The sequence below is a fragment of the Macrotis lagotis genome, chromosome 6, assembly GCF_037893015.1.
Source record: "Macrotis lagotis isolate mMagLag1 chromosome 6, bilby.v1.9.chrom.fasta, whole genome shotgun sequence".
Taxonomy (NCBI): Eukaryota; Metazoa; Chordata; class Mammalia; order Peramelemorphia; family Peramelidae; genus Macrotis; species Macrotis lagotis.
Window position 1 is genome coordinate 31501997 of NC_133663.1, and position 24115 is coordinate 31526111.

General features: G+C 40.4%; 1 protein-coding gene across 5 annotated transcripts in view; it reads right to left on the reverse strand.

Moving 5' to 3' along the window:
• TNIK (TRAF2 and NCK interacting kinase) overlaps window positions 1-24115 on the reverse strand; it is a 397128-nt gene that overhangs the window by 85050 nt on the left and 287963 nt on the right. For 3 of the 5 annotated variants that reach the window (XM_074190919.1, XM_074190921.1, XM_074190922.1), the window contains exons 13-14: window positions 12383-12493; window positions 8509-8709 (exon numbers count right to left, since the gene is read on the reverse strand). In XM_074190919.1, coding sequence (XP_074047020.1) covers window positions 8509-8709; window positions 12383-12493 — 312 coding nt within the window. Of the gene's footprint in view, window positions 1-8508; window positions 8710-11487; window positions 11575-12382; window positions 12494-24115 lie in introns of all 5 variants that reach the window. The other 2 variants (XM_074190918.1, XM_074190920.1) reach the window with 1 other exon arrangement.

The following is a 24115-nucleotide window of genomic DNA, read 5'->3' on the forward strand; positions in this document are numbered from 1 at the left end:
AGAATATTTGAACCACAGAGATCCTAGCTATTTTCTTAAATCCAGATAAACCTTTAGCTTAGTCACATAATTGTCTGGTACTTGAAAATACATGTATGGTAGTTTAGAAAGCACGTTTGAGAGAAAGAGGTCAGTGGAAGAAAAGCTTGCCCCAGAGGAATCCATTTTATGAAAAGCTGAAAGAGTTACAGAAAATACCACTTGCAAACCTCCTCAATGTTACCCCAGCAAGGGAATTGTCCTTACCTCTGACAGAACCACAGCACATTAAAGCGTTTGTTAGAAGCAAACATGGCAAAGAGGGAGGATGTGGCACTGATGTTGACTTGGGTGGAAAGTTAATTACAACTGTTAGAAAATAGACTTCTAGTTTGAAATTTAAAAAGATTCAGATACGTGAATGAAATCCTCTTTTGTTTTCCACCAGATAATTTAACAGGCCAGCTTCCCAGTCTGCTTTTGTTTCATCCTAAAATTCAAGGATCTCTCATCTCTTATACCTGGACATTGCCTTTCACATTGTCCAGTCCCCTAGACACTGAGTTCTGAAGATTTCTTGATTGCATCTTTTATGGAGGAGGTTGTATGGTATAGTGGAAAGAGGACTAGTACTTGGAGGATCTTTTCTATCTCTGTGTGACTCTGAATAAGTCACTTAAGTCTCCTCATCTATAAAATAAAGGGGTTGAGCTACATAATCTCTAAATTTTCATCTATGGGTCTGCCAGGCATTTCTTCCAGTCAGTGATCTGAAGTAGCAATAAGCATTAAATTTCACTATTGGACAAGGATGGTACCAAATAGCTGGGGAAGGTGCATTGCAGAAGTATCATTGAAAACCTAATCCTGATGAATTAAGGGAAAATGGCACTACTCCAAGTGTTACTTGACTAATGTGATTTTGCTCAGGCCTTGAGATAAGAAATCAAAAACCACTCTGGTGGTGTCTTTTCTGATAACAAAATCTCCCAGGTAGATCAATGAGACAATCAGGTCTTTATATCATCACTGGGCAGAGGCCCATTCTCTCAGATCACCAAGGATCACTCCATTTATCTCAGAGAAGAAAAAAACAAGATGAATATGAAAATATAGAAGGTAGAAAGATTTCTTCAGAATGAGGAGGTGGATGAATAGAAACTGGGATATCATCCAGGCTTATGTCTTATGTCTGTCTGCTTCCAAGGAGTTCCAAATAAGTTGCCTATGATCCAAGCTTCAACACCAACTACTTGCTGCCAAAGGATAGGGAAAAACAGAAAAAATAATGAGACGCTTTTTAGCTAGTGTTGGAAGCAACCTGACCAAAGACCAGCCCACAGTATGTTGTTCTCCATGATAATATGGGGTTGCATCAGTGAAGGAGAGAACACTCTTTAGATGAATGGAAAAGTGGGAAAAAAAAGATTAGGAGGAATTGATTAATTTCCATTTGAAAGCCAGTTTTTTTTCTTTGCATTACATGATTTCTAATAGGAAATCCAAACAAAATCCTTCTGGAGAGCTTTTGATCAGCTCTGAAAGGGGGTGAGGTCTATGATCCAGAGAAGGCAAAGGAAGGAAACATGGTGAGGTGGAAGTAATAGCTCCATTGCTGATGGCAAAAACTGTTAGAATCCAACTCAAGTTTAAGGCAATTTGTTGCTTAATGCTTTCTTCCTTCTTCTAACAGCCTTCTTCTAAAACAGCTGTTCAACTCTGGGCTTGAAGACAATATTGGAGGAAGAAATAAGAGGCTGAGAATAGCTCTGAGCCTTCTCAAGATGCTCTGACCCCAGGCTCACTTGCCTCATAATGGCATGAGTCACATCCTGTCACATCCAACTCAGCAGATGATTACCAAGTAAAGCTGTGTGCTCTTTTCCTTTCTAAAGGACCTCAAAAACAACAAACTCTTTATCAGTTTGGGACAATTCAAATATATACTCGCTGGAGAATCAGGGTTTGAAGTGAAAGATTTCCTGAGCCCTAGTTCCAACTAGTGGTCCTATAGGTTATGGACCCTAAAGAAAATTAGGACAGAAGTATATAGCTTAAAACTAGAAGACTTATTTATTGGGAAACTCCCATTTCAAGCAAAGACAGTAGGAGAATATGAAGCTTAGACAACATTGGTAAGCTGAGGACTATGTAGCCCTGAGTGGTTCAGTGGAAAGTCTGCTGTAGCTGGATTCAGATAGTCTGAATTTGAATCATGGCTAATGTTTATCTTCATAGATAGATCATTCAGTCTCCATGGATATCAATTTCTTCATGTGAAAAAAAAAGAGGAAATTGGACTTTCTGAGGGTCTTAACCTGGGGACCATGAACTTTGTTCTAAAAATACTTTGATAACTATATTTCAAAAGAACTGGCTTCCTTTTAAATCCTAAGCATTTTATTTTATGTATTTAAAAACATTATTCTCAGGAGTCTATAGGATTCACCAGAGTGACCACCAGAGAGAGCTATAATAACAATAACAAAAAAAAAAAATTTAAGACCTTCTGGCCTAGAAGAATGGCCACTAAGATCTCTTCCATTTGAACACAGAGAGGGTCAGTGATGATCTTATCAGTTGCTCAGCCCCATGTCCCCATATTACTGATGAGCAACACTGAGGTTCAGAGTGGTTTGCCCAATGTCACCCAGAAGTGAAAGGGCAGAACTGGGATCTGATCCTGGATCTTGGGCTCTAAAGCCTCTGTTTCTTTTCCCTTGTTCTTTGATGATCTTGGTGAATAGCAATAATGAATTATGAATAGCTGTGAAACCTATGTCACACAGATAGCATTTCAGATGCCATAGAAAATTCCAACAAAGACTTTTAGAACCTAGGAAGAACAAGAAATGGGAGTGAAGTAGAAAAGAGAGGAAAGGAGAACAAATCAGCATTGTCCTAAGTGCTTTCTCTGGGGGGTTAGATGGAGTTATTATCTATTATTAGAGTGGAGGAAACTGAGGCAGATAGTGATTCAGTGATTTATTGAGGACTTTACAACACAGAACTCTAACTGCACCACCCACTGCCTCTTCAAATAGATTGAAGAGATAGAAAAGTAAAGGGTTGAGCTAGATGACTACCATGGCCCCTTCCACTGCTAAAGTTATGAGCCTAGGATGAGATAAAGGGTAAGGAGGAGGGTGGGAAAGAACAGACAGAAATAGCTAGCCAGAAGATTAGGAAAGGAACTATAGGGGCTCAACATGAAGCTCCAAAGGGCTGTGGGAAACAGAAAGACAGCTTGGACCAGGTCTGATGCCTGCTTGCCAAACCAAGTAGATCTGCCAGATGATGGGCACAAATCACAAAGAAAGAACATGACGGAGTGTAAAAAAATACATAAAATATAATCTCACTCAACACTTGTGTATGCCAAGCATTCTGCTACTCCCCAGAGAAAGAGGATGTGCTGCCAAGATGGGGGACATGAAGTGGGTTTGGAAGGAGCAGAAGAGAGCTCTAAGTCATTGCCTTAAGGTGACAACTGAAAAGGCAGAATTACCTCTCCAGCTGTGGTTCCCTTTTTTATCAGCAATGCAAATATGAAAATCTGTTTCAGTGGAAAGAACACTAGTTCTTGAATTAGAGGTCACAGGTTCAAATCCTGCCTTGGAAGGTCTGGGCAGTGGTACAGTAGAGGGCTGAGCCTGGAATCAGGAAGACTCAGCTTCCTGATTTCAAATTCAACTCCAGACACTTAATAGCTGTGTCACCTGGGCAAGTCACTTAATCCTATTTGCCTCAGCTTCCTTACCTATAAAAGGAGGGAGTTGGACTCTGAGACTCTGAGGTCCCTTCCACCTTGAGACCTATGATCCTATGACTTCCATCATGGTCCAGAAATGGTGGTACCTCCAACTGGTTGGCATGACCAGGGAGAATGGAGTTGAAAAAGGATGAGACTTTTATTTTTCCCTTAACTATCTTCATGGAGAGATGTGCTTCTCTTTGTGCCTCAAAAATTGAACCAGCAAAGTCAATGTGGCTCCTGAGTCAGAAATTTCATTAAATAAAATTTCCTCAAGAAAATGGCATACAAGTAGGCCTCAAATTACAAAGTTCCCTAGAAATGAATGACCATTGAGGAGACACTATCCCAGCCAATGGCCCTCAGAAATGTCCCTTCCCTTCACTCTGCCACCAAGGTGTCTGGAACATAGTCTATGATTGTCCATTACTTTCTCTCTGTATCTACAGATCACCACTAGTCCCTATGATACCTAGTTCTTTCTCTCTTCATTCCAGTCTAGGGCAGGTATGATAGTAGATGAAGGTGAGAGAGGAAATGAAGCTAACCCATTATGGGACAAGCTGGGAAGAACACGGGGGCTGGAATAAGAGAGGCTGAATTGAGATCACACTTGTGAGCATCTTTATAACTTGTGGGACTAGACACTGAACCTTTAGGGCCTCAGTTTCCTTCTCTGCAAAATAATAGGGTTGGATTATGTAGTCTTAGAAGTTCCTTCTGGGTCTAGATCTAAGACCCTATTTTTCCTAAAAGGAGAGAAGAGAAGGGAGAGGGAGAGAGGGAGGGGGAGAGGGAGGGAGAGGGAGAGAGAGAGGAGAGAGAGAGAGGGAGAGGGAGAGAGAGAGGAGAGAGAGAGAGAGAGAGAGAGAGAGAGAGAGAGAGAGAGAGGAAGGTAAGAGACAAAGAGAGAGAAAAGAGAAGAGGAGAGGAGAGAGAAGGATTGTAGGGGTGGGAAGAATGTAGACCTTTAGTTTCTTGTGGCAACACAAATAGAAAATCCATAGAAAGGCTCAAAATAATGACATGCTTACTTTAGATTGCATATTTTTGCCACTTTGCTGTACCCTCAAGATCCTCAAGGTCTTATTTTATGTTATGAGGATATCAATGGATTCTAAAGGCTGCCAATTCCTTGTACTATTCTCAAAGGTTTATAGATCATAGATCTAGAGAGCTGTGAAGGACCTTCAAGATTTTATGGTCACATTACCTGACTTTACATGAGGAAACTGAGGCCTATAGAAGTAAAAACAACATCAAAACAAAAAAAAAAAACCTGCCCAAGGCCATAGGGGTAGGAAGAGGATAATTAAGTCTAGGAAGCTAAGAATGTAGAGAAGCAGCTGTGACCTCTTACCCATGCAGGTTGAATTTGAATCCAGATCCCACCATACCACCCTATGTACTCAATTAACAACCTGTCATTTTCCCACTTATGTATGTCTTTAAGGATACCCTTTATAGTATTCCTTTGTAATTTTATGTCTATAGTGGGCGTACTTGTTTAAATTGTCTCTCCATTGTCCTTTGGCTGCCCATTTAAAGAGGCTTTGAGGAAAACCCTGGGAAACTAAAGTTGTTTCTGTAGAAAATTTAGGAGCACACTTTTGAAGGAAATTTTAAAATAATTCAGGAGTTATTGGTAAATAGAATAGAGAGCCACTAAAATCCTATGACATAGCAGAACCGTAAGTTGGGAAATTCATTAATAATTATAAAAAGTTAGGAACTTTTAGGTTTTTTTCTCTTTTTTTTACCCAAATACCAATGACTCTTCCCAACTCAGACTTGGGAGCAACAAATAAGTAACACTGCCATTGCCAATTTTGCAAAATAAAGAGACCTAAGGGCATCCATCATGTTGTTTGGTAGATAAGGAAAGAGATGAGAGTTAGCCAAAAGAAGACTTAAAGCAAACAAAATTATACTGGGGAGAAGGATATGAGATAAAATTGGAAAACAAATATGGCTACAGAGACTGGAGAAATAGTGGGTGGTAAAGTGAGATGACTGCAAACAGAGAACCAAATGGACTAGAAGGCACAAAAGCGGTCCTATCATTACTGTCAACTTTCTTAGAGAAATATAGGCATATAGATTTAAAACCGGGAGAAGGCTAAAAGGTCATCTAATCTAATTTCTTCATTTTATAGATGAGGAAACTGAGACTTAGAGAGATAAAGCCCAAGATCAGACAAGGAGTAAGTGGGAACTCAGGTCCTATTACTTGAAATCTGATGTTTTTTCACCATGCTGTGCTATACATGTCTTCACAGCATATTCACCAATTTGAATTTTGGCAAAAATCTCATTTGGGAAAGACAACTTTCCATTTTCATTCCTATATCCACAAGAGAGACCCAAATCATTTCATCAGTTAGACATGCCCAGTGTAGGGGCAGCATCTTGACCACATAGTTAGTTGGAAAATTCTGTTCACAGTAGAAGCCTTAAAACATATATAGTGATTATTCTAAAATATCCATCTTCTCCAGTTTAGGAGATGAGGTTTGTCACAATAGCATCTGAAAAGAAAATGAACAGATCCTAAAATAAATGTTGAATTAAGTCAAAGAAATGATCAATTCCCTCTTATGTCCAATTGAGCATGATTTCTATTTCGTCCTCATGTGTCAATCTGACTTGAGACAAGGACAGGTCCATTTTAAGACTTTGGAAAATCTCTCTGAACAGAATTATGGTTAATTATAGTACTAGAGGCATGTGAAATATATCCCCAAAGGAGTTATTTGAAGCGAATGACCAGACAATAAGCCCATATGTCCAGAAAGAGGTGAAGTTTCTCCCTGGGAGATGTCACCCACCAGTGGGGGCTCAGAGTCATGGTGTCTGGCAAACCTCACATCAGGAGTGCTCAGTGACATGATTCTCTTGCCATTCATGGGCCCATCAGTGATGGCTTTCTTCCTAGAAGGTGCTTGTAAAGGAAGTAGGGATGAACAATGAGGACTAGAAAATGGCATCACTGGGATCCATGAGGATTTTCCATCAGCCACATGACTACTCCTGAAGGCTGCAGGAAGAGGAGTCAGATCTGCATGGTGAGCATAGGCCAAGAAGTTCTGTGAGGACAAATGGAAACCTGAAAATAAAGGTGCCAATGTGGATAAATTCAGCTGAGATCGTGCTTGGTAGAGATTGAAGGAAGGAAGAAGAAATTGTTGCAGACTTTCCCCTATCTTCCTTTGAGTTTGCTCACGAAGAAACCGTGTTGGAGAGAAGAGAAATTCTGGGGTGCTTCTCAAGGGAACGAGGGGATTTTCAAGGAGAGCTTTCCTCTCTGATCTTCTCAAGTCATACTTTGGGCTAGAAACATTTAAATTAAAGTGTTCAGGGTCCAAGGAGATGTCACCTAGTGATTTTACACTCCTAAGAGGGGAAAAGGCACTTGTAAATATATATGAGTTCATAGACTTTCTTCCCCAGATCCCAGTGGGTTCTTGAATGTCCTTCTGAATTCTCTTATTGGCCAAACCAGGGCCCACTAATTTGGAAATTCTTGGTGAGGAAGTATCAATGAGCTCAGTGCCTAAATCCCTAAATGGGCCACGTTCTTGTGAGTGAGATCTTTTGGGGCATGTTACCACCATAGTCCTCCTAAGTTCCCGAGTCTTCGGCTCATGTTCCCGAAGGCCAAGCTTAAGCTGATCAGTGGTTATAGCTTTCTTCTGTGTTGGATCCTCTAACAGGTGTCTTGATTTGGAATTCTTTATGACCCCAGGACCCACTGATATCTTGGTAGTGGAAGATAACCTGTTAGTTTTCTGAGCACCTGACTTAGACCTAGACCGTGATTCAGGCTTAACCAAGGGTATCAGCTCGGCATAGGTGGAAGGAGGCTGTGGGATGGATGGCAATGGAACATCTCTGGTCACAAGGCATGCCAGCTGCTGGCTGACAGAGCAATGGGTCCACTTAGCTGGAAGAATGGGCGAGTTATTAAGGGACCATTGCTGTACCTGGGAGTAGATCACAAAATTGAACTATTAAAGCACAAACACCAAAAAGTAAGAAACATTAGTTATGAAGTCAAGGGATCATATGGATACAAAAGGATCCAGGTCACGTCACCACACAATAAGGAAAGAGACATATTTCTTATGATTTTCTTACAGGACATTGCATAAAGAAAATGGTCAGTAGGGTCATTAAGGGACTCTATATTATGTATATTTGTCATTCTTTCCTCTCCTTGCCCCAGACTTTTTAAAATTAAATTTTAAATCAAGTTAAACATTTAAAACTAATTAACATTTAAAAAACAAAATTGTTTAATGTTCAAATCTAATCCCCCAAGGATTATGTTGATTAATTCTACCATATACCAGTTTGGGGACAGAAGTCTACCTGTGAGGAATATGCAAGAACAAATCAATTCCTTGCTGGATTTAGACCAATTATGAGTAATATAGCCCATGCACTAAGTGTTCAGTGCCCATAGCAAGAATCCTAGGAAGGCTGAAATATGGCATCCTGTGAGCATGGCCTTGTAAACTGCCCAACTTATAGACAAAATCTTCATCTGGGACTTCCATCAAAGAAAGGAATATTTTCAATTTATTGACATGAGAGGATGATCATAAACAAAAAGGGGGTTAACTTTTCTCTGTCTCTAGTGGGATTATTTTAAGGATTTGATTCATAAAAAAAAGTGCAACTTTGTTGCACCCAACTCCATTTTCTGCTCATGTGGAACAAACAAACTCAACAAGTTTTCAAAATCCTGGACCTCAGTCACCATTTTTTCATACCTCTTTGGCCCAGGCTGGCTTCTCGCTAGGATTCATCCCTTCTTTGTAATGGTATAGTGGCTTCTTTTCTCCTGGCCTCTGGTCTTGGCGTTGTTGTTGCTGCTGCTGTTGAAGAGAGACCAAATAGTCCCTTTCCTGCTGTAGTTGCCTCTGCAGTCGTTCAGCCTGTCTCTGTTCCTCCAGCTGTTTGCGTTTATACTCCTGCTCAGAAAGAGGAGGAAGAGAACAAAAGATAGTATGTCACTTGGGTCAATGGCACTGGAAGAAATCATCAGGAAGGAGATGGACCATGGACACAAAGAACACTGATGGTCATCCAATTAGAGGATTAGCATGGAGATAGCATGACTTTGAACACACACACACACACACACACACACACACACATACACACGACCCTTGCCTCCTGGTGTTATCCTTTCTTCATCCTTTCTCTCTTCTTAGCAAAGGTTTGTTTTGGGTTCGGAAATCAGTTTAATTCTTAGATTTGTAGGTAGAAGGGACCTTAGAGGTCATTTCATCCAACCTACATATTTTAAAGACGAAGAAACTGAGACCTGGAGACGGTGCTCAGTTTCACATGGGTAATATTATATCTTTAGAAATGAAAAGACCTTAGAGATTATGTAGATCAGTCCTACCATTTTGAGGAATTTGGAACCCAGAGAAATGTAGTAATTTGGTTAAGATCAAATAGGGCGGATCATAGATTAAATGTAGCAAAGGATCTTCCAGTCAAACCTCTGATGTTATAAGAGGAAATCATCCCAGAGAAATTTAGAAATTTATCCAAGGTCACACAGGTGGTGTTGTTCATTTAAAGTTGGACCTTAGAAGTCATCTAGGTCAATCTTCTCGAATTACAGAGGAAGAAACAGTCCTCAAGAGGTCATGTACAAAGTCAAGAGCAAAGCTAGGATTCAAGCTGAGATCCTTTAACTTCAAACCCAACAGAAGCTGACAAAAATGGCAACAATGCAGCCACATGGTCCTGTCATCGCAGAATACTTGGAATGGTTCACCTCCATATCCTAATTTTGTCATCTAATCCAATCAGAGATCTACAATTAAACTGAAGCCTCAAGGGGAAAAAAAATGTTGAGAGGTAGTGTGTTATGGTGGCTATAGGAGGCTAGTCTTTGGAGTCAGGAAGAAATGGATTCACATCCCATCTCTGATACATATTAAATATCTGTCCAAGGACAAGATCATGTTGTAGGAAACTCATAATGACTTACAAAATACCATCCATATGATGGTCTGCATTTTATGAATGCTTCCATGCCCAGAGTTGCCATTATGGAATGTTTCTCAATATGATAGGAAATGTCATATGGATGTTTTCACACTAGGAGTTCCCACATTGAAAAAACACAGTAAAACAGGTTTTGAGTTGGAGCTAATCTGAAAAAGTATCCAGTCCAAACCTATTATTTTTACAGATGAGGAAACTGAGGCCCAAGAGATAAAGTTAAAGCTACTTGCCTAAGGCTCTTGAGGCAAGTCTATTTATAGTTCACATTAAGAAAAAAAGAAGAGATTTTCATATATGTGTGCTTATATGATACATGTAGGTATGCATATGTATTCATATAAATGTATATATATTCATATATATGACTACTAGAGGCTATTAACAAGCACATTTATAGAATTGAAAAGTAAAAGCAGAATGTCACTGAATAAAATTTTGATTTTTAAAAAGAAAGTAAACAAAATAAAATCCAGAATATTGTTGCCACAATAAAATGTTTTAAAAAGTATTCCAATGAGAGCAGGGTGAATCAGGAATACAAAATGTTCCTAGCATAAGAGTAAAATTAATAATATGGCCTTTGGATCTTGCAAATTCGAGTGGGTTTGCAAGGAAGTGGTATGTTTTACTGTGATTTTGTTCCAACATGCTCACAAGTGGCTTTGAGAGTCCCAAAGCAATGAATGCCAATGCCTTGAACATTCTGAACTTATAATGCAGCTGAATTTTCACAAAACTTTAATAAATAATAGAACATAATAAGAAAGGACATTAATAAAGAACATAAAAATATATTCAATGTGGATTTTCATAAATAATTAAAAATAAATTGACTCAAAAAAGAGGAAGTGGTGAGACAATGGACAGAGTTTGGGGGATCAACACCAAGAAGACCTATGTTCAATTTCCTTATGGGACATAAGATGTATGACCTCAGGAAAATCTCTTAAGCTATGTGTCTAAAATAACAGGCTTACATTTATTCTGGTGTTGGGTGTCTTCATTGGTGAAGAGGGTTTCCATGATACATAAGTCACCATTCACTTTTTTCTTTTTTAGGATTTTGCAAGGAAAATGGAGTTAAGTGGCTTGTCCAAGGTCACACAGCTAGGTAAGTGTCTAAGTGTCTGAGGCTGGATTTGAACTCAGGTACTCCTGACTCCAGGGCCGGTGCTCTATCCACTGTGCCACCTAGCTGCCCCACCATTCACTTTTATCAAACTTACTTTTTAGAAAGATTTTTCACTCTTATCCAAGGGTGTATTGGTATTGAAAAGCAAGTCTGATTGAAAGTTTCCCAACAAAGACTCACCTCCTGATTATCTCAGGAAATTCTTAGACAGAAATATAGTCATAGTCTCCAACACACACACACACACACACACACACACACACACACACACACACACACAGACCTTCATGCATACACACATACATGTAAAATTAGGAATTTGTGAAATGACTTGCCCAGGATCACACATGCATTAGATACAGAATCAGAATTTGAACCCAGGTCTTCCAGTGACATTTTCAATTTTTATGAAATCAGTGAAAGAGGGAGCTTGGACCACTTCCTCTTCTGTGTCTTGCAAATTAGGTTTTCTTTTGGAATGCATGCATATGTGAAGGAGGACACAAGCATCCCCATGCAAACACACACACCGAGGAAGGACAGAGGCGGGGGGGGGGGGGGGGGGGGAGCTGGTGCTTGGGGATCCCATTACCAGAAGGAGGGCTTGTTCCTGCAGTAACTGCTGCTGCAGGATCTCTAACTGCCTCTGCTCCTCCTCTAACTGTCTCCTGATGTACTCCTGGTGTGGCGACCAGTAGAGAATTCAGAGCAACAGTCACCAAGAGAGAGAATGAAAGAGAGGAGAAAGAAAGAACTAGTAATTCCACAGAGCAATAGAAAGTGGTGAATGAAGTTCAGAAGGAGGGAAGGGAGTAGTAGAAAAAAGGAAACACCCAAAGACCTCTTCTGCCAGCAAGAACATATTTTCCAAGCAAAGACATTTAAGTCAAAAGCAAAAGACTTTTGTTCAAAAATGATCAACTGAAATGGGTTTTATTACAACTGACCGGTGCCAAATAAACTCAGCTACATTTTGGAGCTTGTTCTCATAAGATTCCAGTTTTTTTGAGCTTCCTAACATAAGTCATGCAATAAAGTTTCTGGACTACATTAGAGCTGATCGGGATGAAGTAACTACTGTTGAGTGTTATCACCCACTTGGTGTTCCATCTGACCATCCTTGTAGACGGCCTCCTACACTGCGGGGATGGCCAACCAATGAGTTAAGTGGCCAAGGGAAGAAAGCTTGGTTAAGCACAACAACTTCACTGAAAGAGGAGGTCTTCACGACCAAGAGTCTTACTCAAAAGCCTTAACAAAGGGATTGGGGGAAGCAGAAGATCAAACTGGTCCAGGGTCTTACCCTTGGCCATTGAGGGAGGTACATTGGGGGGGGGGGGGGAGATAGATCAGGTTATACATTAGACTTTCATTACAGCTCATCACAAAGGGGGGAAACCATCACTTTTTCTCAATGTAGAAATCCCAACTGAGGACCCCATGGACATCCAAGGGCTTCAATTTAGGAACCTCCCAACATGACTTACCTGCTCGTGCTCTGCCCGCCTCCTTTCTTCCTCACGGCGGATCTGTTCCTCATAGTGTCTCCTCTGCTCCCTCTCCTGCTGTTTCCTCAGTTCCTTCTCTCTCCTTTGCTGCTATGGGGGGGACAACACAATCGGTTGAAGTCAGTACTCATTGTGGGGGGGGGCATAAAAACCACTTAGGTGATCCCAAGGAAAATCCATCTCCTTTGCTTCTTTCAAATCTCAGCCCAGGTACCATTGCCTTTGCGAGATGTCTCCTGATCTCCCAGTGGTTACCATTTGGCTCTCTCCATCCTGAAATGAATTTCTATGGTTTTCAATTTATCTCCTTTTATATGTGTATTGTTTCTCAGCATAATAGAAGCTTCTGATGAGCACAAACTCTCTCTGTATCCCCATTGTTATCCCAGTGTGTGGAACACAGTAGAATGTTAATAAATGCTTCCTGACTTGGATTGAATGTGATGGACAAACAGTCTTGTGGGCTCCTAGGGTTTGGCCTGCTATTATCTAACCCTAAAGGAAAAGAATGAGCAGTAATCAATTGCTCAATCATGCTAGATGATAGAGAGACAAAGATGAGAAAAAAACCAATTCCTATTTGCAAAGAGCTGATAATCTAATGGGAGATATAAGTCCATAATTGAAATATTTATAGAACAAATATAAACAGAATAAATACAAATAATATCAATAAATATAGGAGTTAAGAAGGGAAAGCCTGGTAGCTGGGGTGAGGAGAAAGGAAAGGTTTCCTGCAGAAGGTTGTAATTGAGTAAAGTCTTGATTTGAAGAGGCAGAGGTGAAGAGGGAGTGAATTCCAGTCATGAGAGATAGCCAGCGGAAACCAATGGAACTGGATGACCAGATGTCACATAAAAGGAACAAGAGAGACCAGTTTGGCTAGGTCACAAAATGGCAAAGAGACTAGAGATACAGGTTGTAGCAAACCCAAGGACTTTAAAAAGTAAATAGAAGTTTTTATTTGATTTTACAGGCCATAGATAGGCGATGGAAGGGAATAATACATTCAGATGTTCACTAAAGGAAAATTTCTCTAGCAGCAGTGGGGAGGAGGAAATGAAAGGGAAAGAGAATAAACTTTGACTCGATGAGAGCTAAGCTAAAGGGAGCCCAAGTTGTCACAGGCTCAGCACAGTAACTTGTACACAGAAGAGACTTAATACAAATGTTTCTTGGCTTGATTCTGTCATGGTGGGCCTGTGAAGTCAAGACCCCAGTCAGAGCTGGAATTGATTTTGGTTTCTGGGTAGAAGTTCAGAGAGCACCGAGTAAGCAAACAGGTGAGATCGACATTCTGCTTTAATAATTCTCTTGGATGCTTCATTTCACATGACGGCTGAAGCCCAGTTGGGAATATTACACCCAGGTCAGATGATGGCTCTGTCACACTGAGAGTCAAAGGAGCACATCAGACAGAAGGAGGGGCACATGGATGCTAGTTCCTAAGCATTTGTGAGAATAACCACCAAAACACAAAAGGCAGAAGACAGATGCAGAATAGCATATTAGGATAGCTTAATGTGCCTGCTGGTGTGATTGATCCTTCACTACCGCTGTTGAAGATGTGCAAACCATCTAATAAAGTTGGTGAGATTTGAAAGAATGTTTTCTTTACCTTGTTGACTTGCCAGTCAACAATAACAGAAGAAAGGTTATTGCTTTTCTACCCAAGAGTAACTGAAAAGATGTTGTACAGTCACAAAAACCTCTTGGTTGTTATTGGAGGTAGACAAAAACCAGTGACTGTGATTGAACTGAACAGCATCCATGTCAGCAGGAGGATAACATAACTAACACAACCATCAATATAATGGCTACCAAACGGATCTTCCCAAGGCCCAGTTTGGTTCATGTCACACTCATGTTCAAAACCCTTTTTGTGGATCCTGACGGCCTTTAGAAGAAGAAAAAAAATGCAGTAATATGGTTTGGGAAGCTCTCCACTGCACAGCTCACAATTCCATCTTCAGACTTATTTCCTCTTGAACCTCCTTCAAGGAATCTCTATGCTAACAAAACTACATCCACCATGACAGAATCAAACTCATGGATGCTCTTCTTCCTCAGGTGGTCTCCCAAGAACATACCCCTTCTCATCTTCTTTTCAACTTTATCCCCCCTTCCAGGTTCTGTTCAGGGGTCATGTCCTCCATGAAGCCTTCCCTGAATCGTATCTGATACTCCTAGTAAAAGGATTTTTCCTCCTCCTGAAACACCACTGGAGTATTTTGTTTCCTTTTTCTTTCATCCCTCAGTACTCTCCAATTATTATTATGTGAATCTGTATTGTCCTATTCCTCCCTTTTACCCCCCCCCCCACCATAACAGAAGAAAGAATTGGAAAGATTCCATTTTATCTTTGCCTTCCTAGTGCTTTGCCCATGGAAGTTCCTGTGTTCAAATTTGACTTCCGATACTAGCAGTGTGATCCTGGGCAAATCGCTTAACCTTGTTGGTCTCAGTTTCCTCATCTGTGCAATGAACTGGAGGAGGAAATAGCAATCCATTCCAGTATCTTTGCCATGAAGACCTCAAATGGGGTCAAAGAGAGTCAGACATAACTGAAGACAACTGAACAAAAAAAAAAAATAGAGATGATAAAAATAGCACCTACCTCATGGAGTGCTATTTCGAGCATCAAAAAAGCTAATATGCAGAACTTTGTAAATATTAAAGTACTGTATTAATGCAAGTTATCAATTTTTATTATTATAAAGGAGATGCTTAACGAATGAATCATGAATTGGTCTGTTTGTTGGCGCAAAGTAATTTCCATACAATTAATATTTTAGATTGTTCACTCTGCTGTCTGTGTCTGTTGGGTATGGTGAGAAGGGAATCAAAGTAATTTTAAAATGTGACTGATTTTTAGATGTAGAATTTGCCAGAAATCAATAGTCACATGATTACTTAGCATTCAGCCCCCCTCTACTTCCACCATGCTAGGTGGATACCATGCTGATCACAGATCCTAAGAATATGGACTAAGAAGTGATTTGTGAATTTGGACACATATACTACAAAGTGAGTAATCCTTCCTAATGAGCTCACTTGGGGTCAGATACCTCTAAAACATGATGGTATCTTTCAGGCCTCCAATTCCTGAAGGAAGGTGGAGGAATAAATCACTTCCCCAACCTGGTAAAGGCTCCCTGCCGTTAACAAGTGCTCAGTCTATCTGCTAATACTTTTCCAAAGCAACATTGATCTCTGTCCCTCTGGGAGGGGCACTACCTGAGAGGACAGACCAGTATTAGTCAAGGAGACAGTCTTCCTTCAAATTGGGCATTTGTGTGTAAAGGGAAGGATTTAAATATCTCAAACCCCAATGAGAGAAACTGAGAGTCAGTATCTTTAGACAAAAGGCAATGATGAGGAACTCATGTTTTTATTTTAGGGTCTCTTTTTCTTTTTGACTAATAATACTTGTGGAATTGATGAGAAAAGGAGAAAGTACAAGATGGAGGTAGGAAAAAGGGTTGATCTGGAAAAACAAGAGGAAATATGGAAGAGAAGGAATCAGAAGGAAGAATTAGAGAAAAAGTCATAGAAAACTAGAGTGTGTACAGTGGAAGAATCCTAAGTATAAAAGAATACAAGTAAAATGATCTCTAATTCTGTTCCCTTCCAGAGTGTTTCCGGGGGTGAGTGGTGAGTTGGTGGTCTGGCCCCACTCTTAGTTCTTATTTGTGCAACTTTTTTGTTTTATTTTAGGGTAGAAAATGATTTAGATTTTGTTGTTTATTACTTTCAGTCATTTCTGACTCTTTATGACCCCCATTTGGGGTTTTCTTGGGAGAGATCCAATATCTCTCCCAAGCGGTTTGCCATTTTCTCCTCCAATTTTACAGATGAGGAAATTGAGGTCAAAAGGGTTAAATGACTTGCCCAGGGTTTTGCATCTAGTAAGTATCTGAGGCCAGATTTGAGCTCAGGTCTTCCTAACTTCAACATGCTATCCACTGCATCATCTAGCAGCCCTGTTTAGACTTTACATACAGAAAAGAATTTCTGTATTTTTGAAGAACCATTATCCTAAACATAGGACATAACAGAGACATAATTAGAGCAAAGAGTATGAAGCTTTTCTTATATTCAGGGCCCTTTAGGCACTCTGTTGAAGTCAATACATCCTTTCTCAGAATCAGTTTTAAAATAATTGAAGGAAATTTTAAATTTTAGTTGCAGGAAAATAAAGACACAATTTTTCCTCATTTATGCTCATAAACACCATTTTAAAAGATATCACATATCTATTAGACCAAAAAAATTCCAAAGTCTGCCCTGGGAGCATTCAAGATGCGCAAAGTTGTATGCCCAAGGGATGGAAACTTTAGGGCTCAGGGATATGGGGATAATGGTAATGGTGAAAAAATAAAAGTCATCAACATAATAAGAGTAACAATAATAAAATTAAGAGCTTCCATATTCCCTCTGAGTTCAGTCAACACTATGTCAACCACAGAGTGTTGTCCAAATAACTGGCATGGGAAATAAAGGGGGTTTGGGGAGCAGCCAGGTGGTGCAATGGATAGAGCACTGGCCCTGGAGTCAGTAAGATCTGAGTTCAAATCCTTGGAAAAGTCATGTAACTCATTGCCTTGCCAAAAAATAAATAAATAATAGAAATAAAGGGGGTTCTGATCATAGTACCAGCCTAAGTCATTGCCACAAGAAATTGCAGAAAGGAGTTCCAATAGGGACAAGTCCCTCTCTTGCCATGAATCTTTTGGATAATATGCTACAAATTATGATGCAGATGGATAACGTGGCCTCTTGTAATTGAACTCATCTTTGATGGGTCCCTTAGGGTACTACTGATGCTTTGGACAAAGAGAGCTAGTTTGCCTTTCCTACTAGTGGTTTTTGGTTTTGCTTTTGCAAGGCAATGGGGTTAAGTGACATGCCCAAGGTCATACAGCTAAGCAAGTATTAAGTGCCTGAGGCCAGATTTGAAGTCGGGTCCTCCTGACTCTTTTGGTGCTCTATTCATTGGTTTTAAAAACTTTTGATTGGGATATTTCCCAGAACTCAGAGCAAGAAAAGGCATGGAAAACTTCCCTCTCCCTGCCGAAACAAGATTGGGAAAAATGTTGTCTTTGGTTTTCTCATCTGTAAAGTGGGGATAATAATATCACCCATCTCCTTGGTTTTTTGTGAGGATCCAATGAGTTAAGACATACTATGCACTATGCAAACCTTAACATACTATGTACATGCTAGCTATTATAACTATTGTTAAAAACACTGTTCTTAAATATTTCTAGGTCAATATTATACCTGGTGACTGCTGGCAACAATTTTGATTATGCTAATGTCCCAGTTACAATATTCTTTTATAATTGAGTTCCAATGAGTTGGCTTCCCAAATATATTTTGGTATGACAACAATGATAGTGATAACATAATAATAATTAACATTTATATGGTACTTTCAACTTTCTACATTATCTTATGTATATATATACATATATTATCTTCTTTAAATTATTTTGCTGGATGTGCATTTCAAAGTTTTCCCTTTAGAGAGTCCAAATTAATTGATTAATGGAGATTATGCAAGGACATGTAAAAACTGGGTAAATCACCATTGCAGGTGACAGATATTTAGTACCTTTTGAGTACCTAGAACAATATGATCTAAAGATCAGAACCATATACTAGACATCTTTCCCAAAAGAAGAGATAATAAATTCCTGTATTACTAACGGACTCTAGAAAAACCCGAAAGGGTACACATGAGGAAAATGAAGCCAGTCCACTGAAGTAATTTGACCAAGGACACAAAGGTAGTGAGCAGAGAGGTCAGCTGGCTCATCTTCATTATCCAGAAATAAACTTGTAGAATAATGGGTAAATTGGAACAGGAAGCACTGAAGAGAAGAGAAATAAGGGAGCTTTATTTAATTTTTCAGGCTGGGGAATGATGAGGTAGGGAAGAGGCCCCCCCCCCCAAATCCGGTGATTTCATTAAGTGGAAAGTCCCTCCAGTCATGTGGAGCATCAACTCATCTGTAATTAATAGTTTTGCAGACCTGCCTATAGCACCGAGAGGTCAAACAACTCGTTCAGGGTCACATAATCCAGAATGTGCCAGAGGCAGGACTTAAATCCAACTATTTCTGAGAAGGAGGCTGGGTTTTTAGCCACCACAGCATGTTGCCTCTTATTATTCACAAGAAGAGCAGAAAGTAGCTCAAATGGGGGATATGGATCTACCACACCATCACCTAAGCACTCCTGGGAGGCACAGCCTTGGACAATGAGCTCCAGGCCAGACTAACTTGGTGATGATGGTACGTGATAGAAATAATAGACTGCCAGCTCAAGATATAATAAAATGTTCAGCTCCTCCTGGGGAATGCTAATGACAGGGCTGAAATGTGCCTCTGTATCCAGCCAGGAATTGAGCAGCTCTGCCCTCCCACTCTCCTGCTGCTGACACGCCAGGACTTATGATGACTGACTGCCGTTAATGATGAAGTGAATTAAAGGCCATTTTCCCCCCCAGAAACACTGAATGAATGGCGGCTTGAGCCATGGGTGTGTGGGGACTGCTCTTGTCCCAGGTGCTTTCTTTCAGCTCTGGCCAGTTCTCCTAAGGCAGCAAGGGAGTGTGGGCAGAAGGATGTGATTTCAGCTATGCCTCAGAGCTGCATTGTCTTTCCCTGCCTCTGTGTGTCTGTCCTTATGTATCTGGGCATGTGTTTTTTAATGTGTGTGTGTGTATGTGTGTGTGTGTATTACATATTATATAATATATAATATATATATTTCTCATAAGTCTGTGTCTGTGTTTTTATGGAGGTGTCTGTCTTTCTGATGATCTTGCTTTTTATCTCCTTCCATTTGTCTGTCTGTGCATCTGTATATCTGTCCATCCGTCCATCTTTCTATCTGTCTCACCTATGTGTCTGTCTATACATCTATCTGTCCATCTGTTTGTCTTCCTACATATCAGTCTTTTCGTGTCATCTGTCTGTCTACCTCTGTCTGTTTATCCATCCGTCCCTCTGTCTCCCTGTTTCTGTCAGACTATGCATCTGTCTATCTTTCTATCCATCCATTTACTTGTCTGTCTCTTCCTCTCTGTCTTCCTACTTTTGCATTTGTCTGTCTATTCATTTGTCTGTTCATCTGTCCAAGGTCCTGCCTGTCAGTCTCCTCATCCCTTGGCCCTTTCCCCCTTACTTCTACCTTGGCTCCTGTTTTTTCGGCTTGCATATGACATTCTCATCTCTCCTGAAACGAATGAGGCACACAGAGCCCCATCCTTGAAAAGAGATGACTCAGGGTAGCAACAGCAGGGCAGCCAATGGCAAGCCTTCCTTCCCGCACCCACCTCCTCCTCCTCTCAGCCACTCGCTTGTGATTCTTTTGGGTGCAAAGGGCCATCTCTGGCAGTTGAATTCATCCACACTCTATCAAGAGGCTGTCAGACCTGAGGAGCTCAGTGACTATTGATGGGAAGGTGTAGGGACCAGGAATGGGCAAGCCATGGAGGGGACCTTAATTATCCAGCAAGAGGAATCATAGGCTTCACGTGATAAGGGAGCCTTCCCAAGGCAAAACCACTCCTGGCAAGGTCCTTTGAAACCCAGATTGAGAAAGGAGACCTCAAAAGGTCCTCAGGTCACTCAGCTAAGCCAGGTCCACTGGGAAACAGGTAGAATGGGATGCATAGCAGAGCTGGGTCAGGGTAAAATGGTTAAGACAATGACAGGCAGCTCTATGAGACACCAGGGTGTAGAGAGCTGAATGTCTCCAAGAAAAAGAAAGAAAGGTGGAAAAATCCAAGCCCTGCAGTCAAAGGAAAATGAGACTCAACATTAATTCGGGCTTCAGGGAAAGTGAGATGTGTGGCAAAGTATAACTCAAAAAAAGAACATTGGTAAAATTTTGAAGGTATTGCTGGATCGTCATTTCTATTTAAACCTGTAATTTCAATGAGATGAAGATCTCTTGGTGTGGAAACTCCTTTCACCATGGTTAATGTTGCTGAATAGTTTCAGTCATGTCTAACTCTTTGTGACCCCATTTGGGGTTTTTCTTGGCAGAGATACTGGAGAGGTTTGCCATTTCCTTCCCTAGCTCCTTTTATAGATGAGGAAACTGAGGCAAACTGTGTGAAGTGACTTGCCCCTGGGGGTCATACAACTAATATGGATCTGGGGTCTGATTTTAATTCATAAAGATTAGTCTTTCTGATCTCAAACCTGGCATTCTGTTCACTGAACCACCCTATTGTCTTAGAGAGAGGTCTGCAGGGGGAGAGGTTGGTGGACTTGTACAGAGTTATTCAAGCAGCCAAGACTTGAACCCAGGTGTCCCAGATTCAAAGGCTGGTCCTCTGTCAATCATGCCTTATACCTTTCTAGACTGTTATATTGGATAGACATATGATCGCAGGACTATAAAATCTAAACCTGGAACTCAGAAGGATCTTAAGAGATATCTAGTTCAACTCCATCATGTTACCTTAGGGAAAGTGAGGCCCCACAGGATTTATCAAGTGATTATCAAAGGTCACATGGGTGGGGCAGCTAGGTGGCAAAGTGGATAGAGCACAGCCCTTGAATCAGGAGGACTTGAGTTCAAATCCATGCTCAGACACTTAATTACCTAGCTGTGTGATCTTGGGCAAGTCACTCAACCTCACTGTCTTGCAAAAACAACAACGAAGATAACACAGGCAGTATGAGTTAGAAATAGGATTTGAATTCAGGCTATCTGAACCTTTCCACTACACCATGATGAATCAGAAAGACTTGGATTCAAATCCTGCCTTAGATAGTTTGATACTTTACTGTGCAAGTCACTTGAAGTTTCCTCAGCTATAAAATGAGAATATAAGAGTACCTCACTCACAGGATAGCTGTGAGAATATATGAGATGGCAAATGTAAAACCTTTTCTAAACCTTTGCTTTGTATAAACATCAACTATTCTTATTTTTCTTTGGACCTGGGATATAATTAGTATAAGGAATCTTCATACAAGGACACTGCCTCTCCCTACCCAAGTCAGTTCCTTCGCTGGAATGTGTAAAACTGGATCCAGAAAGTCCAAAGCACTGAAAAAAAATCAAGGGGTCTGTCCAGGGTATGGATAGGAGTATAGTGCAGCAGTCGCTGCTATTGCTTCTTCTCTCTTCCCTCTTAACCTTCTCATCTCTTTTGATGGGACTCAAATAGGAGTGATCTCATGACCAGTTGCCACCATGCCATAATGTGATTATTTAATGTTCAGTGGATCAATGTAAAGGGAAATAGAATGGCTGTTTTTATAAATGAATAAAAATTCTGGCTTGGATGCACAACTTCCATGGGCTTCTTGAAAGCATCCTGGGAACAACTTTAAAGCAAATGCCTAAGATGGATGAGGGGCACCTCCTTCCATTACTTCAAGGTTGCTATTTGTTTTGATTTTAAAGCATTTCACTTCATATGACTGAATGGGGTATTGGAAATGGCAACTTCTATCAAAAATATTCTTAGATTTTTGTGATGGATAGAGTACAGGGTGTGGAATCAGAAGAATCAAGTTCAAACTTGACCTCAGGCACCAACTAGCTTTGTGACTGTGGATAAGTCACTTAATCTCTGTTTGCTTCAATTTCCTCATCTGTAAAATGAGCTGTCAAACCCCTCCAGTATCTCCTGCAAGCAAACTCCAAATGGTGGCCCAAAGAGTCAGATGTGACTGAAACAACTGAACAACAACAAAGCATATAAAAATAGTGAATTTCTTGTCTATAATTCTCGTCACTTGATTGTGTCTTTGTTCATATCTGGGAGAGGTGAAACGTGTACAACCTTAAAAAAATGTTGATTATTATTAAATAGTTATTGTTGGCATTGGTCCTGCACAGTACACCTAAGTCTCGACTCAAGTCTATCATGCTAAGCGATTATTTCTTCAATGGCTTCCCTCGTCAAAGCAAGACCACTTGCTGATTCAAACCCATTTCTCACTGCAGATGAATCACAACTGGCCACAGCCTCTTATAAGTCTTCTCTCTCTGGTTGGAGGATGCTGGTTAAGGACTCAAGTAAACAAAAGGATTGGTCTCTAAGCTCCGTTTTGGCTCCCTGTGAGTTTGCTGTTTAGCCCTCTCTGGTTGAAATCCTTCTTCTCTAAAATGGAGCCATCTCATGGGACTCATGTGGGAGTTGATGATAGTGGAAACAAGCAGACAGAAACAAAAGGGTCCATTTAGAGTGGCAGTAGGTAAGTAAGAGTCACCCAGGTGGTGTAAGTGCCATCGTTGAAATGGGAACACCTGGTTTGGAAACTGGGCTCTATGATCTTGAAATTTCTCAGGGCTTCAGTTTCTTCATGAAAAGTTTAAAGGATGAGGATAATGACTGCCATGTATAAAGGCCTTAACTTATAGAAAGGGTTCCCTCTATATCCCACCCCTGCACCCCATTTTATTTGACTTTGAAAAAGCCCTGATCCCATTGACTGTATGATCCTGGGCAAAAGTTCTCCCTACTCTAAGATATTGAGGCTTTAAGTCTTAGAGAGAAATTATTTATATAATACATTTTTTTTAGATTTTTTTTTTTTTGCAAGGCAATGGGGTTAAGTGGCTTGCCCAAGGCTACACAGCTAGGTAATTACTAAGTGTCTGAGGCCGGACTTGAACTCAGGTCCTCCTGACTCCAAGGCTAGTGCTCTATCCACTGCACCACCTAGCTGCCCCTATATAATACTTTAAAATTTGGAAACCACTTTTCATTTAGTAGCTCATTTTCATCTCTCAAAAACCTTCTGACTTGGGTACCATTATTATTCTCTAAGGTAGCTAGGTAGTGCAATGGATAGCACACAGGACCTGAGTTAGAAAGACCTAAGTTTGGATCTAGCCCTGTAGATGCCCTAGCTATGTGAGTTAGGGCAAGTCACTTAACCTATGATTGCCATAATTCCCTAGAGAAGAAAATGGCAAACCACTCTGGTACCTTTACCAAGAAAACCTCATGGACAGTATTGACATGCTATGATCCATAGGATCATGAAAAGTGGACTGAACCACCAAAAAATGAGTGGCTGAGCTCAGCTCTCCTTGGGGTCCATGTCACTTGGAGCATAGAGAAGCATGCTGAAAGAGCGCCACCTGACCTTCTAGACTCCATTAGAGCAAGAATATTTTGGGCATTCATTCAATACCAGCAAGACAGAAGGGAGCCACCTTTCCCAAGCTCATGCCACTGGTGATACCAAAGTTGGACTCTATGAACACTTAGTTTATGGATTGAGTTTACATATATTTATTAAGTGTCTATTATAAGCAGGGTTATGATTCAAGACAAATAAGCATTTATAAAGTGCTTACTGTATACAGGTGCACTATGCTATGAGCTGGGCACCATGCTGCTTTGGCAACCTCCAGGATATCTACAAGAAACACAAAGCTCCAAATGATACTTCAGTTCAACAAAATTTACTTTCTTGTTTAGTTCAATTTGATGTAAAAAGTATGTAATGAAGTATTTGCAAAGTTGAAGGCAGAGTGATGTGATTCACCAATGGGGTGAATCCTGCAGTCAGAAAGTTTTGAATTGAAATTCTGCTCCAACATATACGAGCTGCATGTCAGCCTTTCAGTAGCACTGGACACAGTGGCATGTTCAAAATATAGATGAAGGGCCAATCTCTATCTACGGAAGTTATTTCTATAAGGGAATTCCCTATTCTGAAGAAA